This window comes from Helianthus annuus, chromosome 7 (genome assembly GCF_002127325.2).
Source record: "Helianthus annuus cultivar XRQ/B chromosome 7, HanXRQr2.0-SUNRISE, whole genome shotgun sequence".
In the NCBI taxonomy this organism is placed as follows: Eukaryota; Viridiplantae; Streptophyta; class Magnoliopsida; order Asterales; family Asteraceae; genus Helianthus; species Helianthus annuus.
In genome coordinates, this window is record NC_035439.2 from 40,618,456 (window position 1) to 40,623,824 (window position 5,369).

The following is a 5,369-nucleotide window of genomic DNA, read 5'->3' on the forward strand; positions in this document are numbered from 1 at the left end:
TATTCATATTTAGTGATAGTTAATCGCCAAAAGAGTTGTTTCCGCTCTCATATAAAAAATTAATGGGTCTACCATCAATATAAACACAAATTTATATCAATTATTTAACTATCTAACTAACATCTATATAATTATTTAATTAATAGTAATAAGCCCACATTTATACAAGTAATAAGCGGCCAATGACTCCCGGAAAAACTGATTACTGACTTGCTGAGACACTAACCAATTTTTTTAGGGACACCCCTAATTTTTTGGGTTATATCCGGGGCCACTATGGTAAACACACATATATAATTGTGTATACACATACAAACACTTGTGCCACTTTTTACCCGTTACCTAATAAAAGAAGTCAAGATAAAAAACTCACATAGTTCTCAAACAAACACGCAACCCATTTTTCTAAAAATAAGTGTTCATGTCAAGAGCCAAACATAGCTTTTTTTTAAAAAAAAAAACATACACTCAAAACATAATCAAGCAGCATCAAGACTACTTTTATTGACCAACATAAACCACAGATTCCATTTGGCATAATCAACCCTGCAATCCAATGATACCACATGCAACTCTTCCACCAGCATTTCCAGTGCTTTTGCTTAGCTCATGCCCTCCTGCAAGATTAAAACAACTTCACATCTATGATACGTGTCCGCAAGGATGTCTATGTGTTTTGATACTAAAAAAACTCAAGTTTACCCTTTCCAAGATCATCAGGATCAGCATGGACAACCACAGCTCTTCCAATGATGGATTGACCTCCAATTAGTGGAATCTGCATGAATTTTTACGTCTTAAATTGGCATGCTTAAACATGTATCAAACTTCAATTTCAAAAAGGAACCAACCTGCTTATCAACAATGGTGAACTTTGCAGTACCTGAGTTCAATGAGAAAGCCATAAGAAGTTAGTAGTAGGTATTAGTTACAGAGCTCACATTTTTCTCACTCTCCATTCATAGTCTTTGAAAGTTCAAATAAAATTTGCGTAATTTTGTCATTAGCAAAGCAAATACAAATAGAGCCATAACTTATTATACAGAACTGTCATTAGAAATTTTGACTCCCCTTAATTTTAAATTGAATCGAAGCTCATGGATAAGGTGAAAGCAAGAAAAAAGGGGTAATTTCATATACATTCATATAAATACTTGCATAGTATCAAACGTTTTTAAATTAAAAAAATTATTACTAAATATCCGACATCCCAAATGCTTAAAAATCCGTATTAATCTAATTCATTATATAAAATTCATAATATGACCATTATACCCTTCTGTTTTTCCTTGCATTCCAAAAGCTAATATCCTAATGAATATTAGCTAAGGGTGTAAATCTCAGAGTTTAAAAAACAGGCATACTTGATAACAGATATTATGATTTGTTTTGTTGAGCAAATATAATATTGTACATTTGTACCCCAAGAGCAAGGTATGAAATTATCCTGAAAAAAATTTCACACATATTGACCATGATTTAACGAAGAGATATGATGGTGAAAACATTGCTGAAAGCAATAAACTAGCGAAAAATAACAAAGCAAAGTTGATTTGTATTAGATTTTGAAAACCGATCTTGTATAAAGCTTGCAGAGGCAAAGATCATAATGCTAATTCTTGAAACATAAAGCATACCATCTTCGCCTACTGTGACATTGCCAAGATCGCCAGCATGGCGAATCTCGTCATCAGGGGCACCATGCTCCTTTCCATGAGGATTGTAGTGAGGACCTATCATCAGAAAGAAAAGGTTTAAATGTTTGGATATGTCAACATTAAGCACAAATGACTCAACTTTAACAATTTTAGTGAGGAACACATACCGGTTGACATGCATCCATTGGTTGTGTCACCAAGCGCATGAACATGGAAACCATGTGGTCCGGGTTTAAGGCCAGAAATGTCACCAGTAACAGTTGTGGGAGCACCTGCAACGTCAATCAAGTAAGATACTTAAACTGTTTATCAAACTTCAATACGTAAATAACTACCTTCTGCCTCTTGAGTGAAGAAAATGGTGCCACTAACACCTTCACTGCTGTTAAGAACTGTGACTGCCTTCACCATTTTTGTATGTGATCTAAACAAGTGATAAAATGAATAAGCAGATATTATCCATGAAGCGCATATAACTCTCCGACCGATGATTTTGATATCAATTTACAATATTTAGGTTTAGACTCTTTGATGATTGACTTAAATGTTTGATTCGACACCACCAACCTAACGGAGCTTTGCAAGAATTAAGTATCCAGGTAACAAATAAATCTAAATTGTATATGATTTACAATTACAAACATAACTTTTCACTATTGGGAATGGATGCAGCCATGCAGGCAAGTTTAATTGAGCGGATATAATAAGGCTATGAGCATCTGCTTTGTCTCACACACCCTAAACAAGATGGCGATATAGTAATCAACTTACAAATGTGATTATGTGCATGTAATATATAACAAAATCCCTTTGTTCTTCTACTTACATTAGCCTATTTCAGCACAAAGCCCCATAACTTACTAACCCTCAAAAAGCATGTTAACTAATATGCTTAGGCAACTAAAACCACAAGAAGAAAATAACCATTTAAAAAATAAACATTCACTTTGACTAAGCTTGATCGTCATACTTTCGGTTATGATCGATTATATAGAGAAACGATCTAGATCAAGTCATCATATGATACGTAAATGAATTTTGACTAATGATTTGTATCCGAAAATGGCATATACATATATATATCAAGACAGTAATGCAAAATCATTCAAACAGAAGAGAGACAGAACAGTATATCTATATATTCTTGACACCTATTCCTTTCCTTAAAACTAGGGCTGTTCATGAGCTGAGCCGAGCCAAGCTAGGGCAAGCTCGGGCTCGGCTCGATTATAAACCGAGCTGGCTCGGCTCAGCTCGGATTTGAAACCGAGCTAAAAATCTAAGCTCGGGCTCGGCTTGGTTTTAAACCGAGCTGGCTCGGCTCGGCTTGGTTTGGCTCGATTTTAAAAAAAAATAATACATAGCTCTCAAAATTTAGTATTCTAAAATATTATTCAATACTTCAAAAGAACATATTCAAAATAAGTTCAACCTAATAAATTACAAGCCAAAATCACGTTCAATAACGCAAAATATGTTCTATATTTCACTTAAATACAATATTTGTTCATTAGCACGAAAATCAACCTTTAAATATGTCATAGATATCAAACTACAAGCCTAACTAAATGTAATTAATAATCACTATTTTTTAATATATTATATGTATATAAAAATAAAATATAATATAAGTAAAAAAAATTCGAGCTAAGCCGAGCCGAGCTACCAAGTGAGCCAAACCGAGCCAATTTGGCTCATCACGAGCCGAGCTAGGCTCACTTTCAAACCGAGCCATATCGAGCGAGCCTTTTCCGAGCAAGCTCAGAGACGCGAGCTTTTTGACCAGCCCTACTTAAAACATAAACTCAAATTTTCTCTACAGCAACACTTGTAAACAAAAACACAAGTCCCCATCCATTTGAGATTTCAACCTCTGTCCTTTGATTTCAATCAATTCTCCATAAGAACATTTAAAAACCTAGTTTTCCACTTAATAGAAACCGATCATCCAATAACACAACATGATTTCCATTACATGATTGTTACCTAATCACTAACTTAAACTTTTGTCTAGATTTACTATTAGATGAACGCATGCACCACTTCTAGATTGAAATGATCCAAGTCAAAATTCACTGATCTCGATCAAATCGGTTATAAATTTATAATCGAAAGTACGAAAATCAAGCTAAATCAAATCAAAAGCGATACAAACAAAATAAGAATAACACACACATCGTAATCAAATTCGATTTCGATACAACAGATTACAAGATCAAATACACATACATACAACGATCAGAATCAAAGAAAAGCGAAAAAAGATTCAATTTTACCTCAGAACACCCCTGCAAAGATTGTGTGTGTGTGTGTGTGAGTGAGTAGTCGAGAAATTAGGGCACGCCGATTGATTGATATATAGATATAGATACATACATATAGCAAAGGTCACCATTTAAGACCGACCTGAAAGTCTACTACCTAACCCCATCAGGACACGCGCGAGTTTATGTTAGACGCGTACTATTATTGGTGCGTGTAAAGTACGTAGAGACGCAGCTGGGTTTCATTTTGTGGTGCTTTTTGGAAAGTTGGGCCTTTTTTGTTTATGTATTGTCACAGGTGGAGCAAAGCCCATCCTCGTTGAACCTAGCGTTTGGACTTTAGAACAGGAATTTTACGAATTCATATAAAATAATTATGAGATAATTGGGTAGTAACCAAATGAGAATAAATTTGTTGTAAGAAGAAAAAAAAAAGTTTTAACCAACAAAAATGTTAGATTTTACTTTATTTAATACTAGCTTACAACCCTGTGTATTACACGGTTTAAATAACGAAAAACTGTAAATTATAAATTTATATATAATCTTTATTAGTGAAATGACTTATTTAGATAAAATAGTTAAACAAAAAAACAGTTATATTTTCGCTATTCAAAATAATTTTCTAAGTTTTCACTTCTCTTTTGAGATACTACAATCCATTTTATTTTATGTCTTAAAAAGAAGTAACACTAAAAAATTAAAAAAAAAATATAATAATCATAAAATTGTAAGTATTTTTAAAAATAATTATAAGTTATTAGGTTATGGTAAATGAATTGTAATTAAATTCTACTATGTATATTACTGATATAAAAAATTCTTTGATATAAATACTATTTTTAGATATATGGATCATGAGACCATATATGAATATCATCATTGTATAGAAAATATTACATTTAAAAAATCATACTAAAAATAAAGTACACGTTTAAAAAAATAGGACTAAAGTTTTTTAAACTATAAATTTGAGCGTCTACAATAACTTTTTAATTAGTAGTCGACATTTAAATATTCAAATTAAAATTTTTATAATATTATATAATGTCTTTATTTAGCATGATGATAATGTTTTTAGTTACGTAATATGATTGAAACTAAGTTTAATATTTAAAACTCAATGTTATTAGGAAGTTTGACCATTTTTTTAAGATGAAAACATATTGATATTAACATAAATTTAAAATTGGAATAAAATATTGAACACGTGTATTACACGGTTTAAGTAAATATAATGTTATATACTTAATAACAAAAAAAAATATGTCTTTTAAAAACCATTTAGTGTTCGCTTTAAAGATAATTTGGTACTTTATTTAGTTAACCCGCTTGTAATTTTAGTCTTCTAAGTTATATACTATAAGTACTTGTACATGTGATTTGATACTTTATTACATTTCTACAAGTTGTGAGAAGTTAGAGAACTCGGTCTTACAAAAAGTTT

At 31.8% G+C, this 5,369-nt stretch overlaps 1 protein-coding gene across 1 annotated transcript; it reads right to left on the reverse strand.

The window, feature by feature from the left end:
• Positions 1-374: 374 nt before the first annotated feature.
• LOC110867915 (superoxide dismutase [Cu-Zn]) lies at positions 375-4,140 on the reverse strand. The gene is made up of 7 exons (XM_022116974.2): positions 3,935-4,140; positions 1,994-2,082; positions 1,826-1,930; positions 1,638-1,733; positions 852-883; positions 703-778; positions 375-617 (listed from the first exon to the last, which is right to left on the reverse strand). The coding sequence occupies exons 1-7, from the start codon at positions 4,051-4,053 to the stop codon at positions 541-543; spliced, it is 594 nt and encodes a 197-aa protein (XP_021972666.1). The 5' UTR covers positions 4,054-4,140; the 3' UTR covers positions 375-540.
• Positions 4,141-5,369: the final 1,229 nt, after the last annotated feature.

What these genes read in the sequence shown, in the direction of transcription:
- LOC110867915 (XM_022116974.2), bottom strand. Translation starts at nt 4,053, where the DNA reads ATGGTGACCTTTGCTATATGTATGTATCTATATCTATATATCAATCAA. An exon ending in CTTTGCAGGGGTGTTCTGAG is followed by an intron (nt 2,083 to 3,934) that starts GTAAAATTGAAT and finishes TCACTTGTTTAG; the next exon opens with ATCACATACAAAAATGGTGA. An exon ending in TGTCACAGTAGGCGAAGATG is followed by an intron (nt 884 to 1,637) that starts GTATGCTTTATG and finishes CATTGAACTCAG; the next exon opens with GTACTGCAAAGTTCACCATT.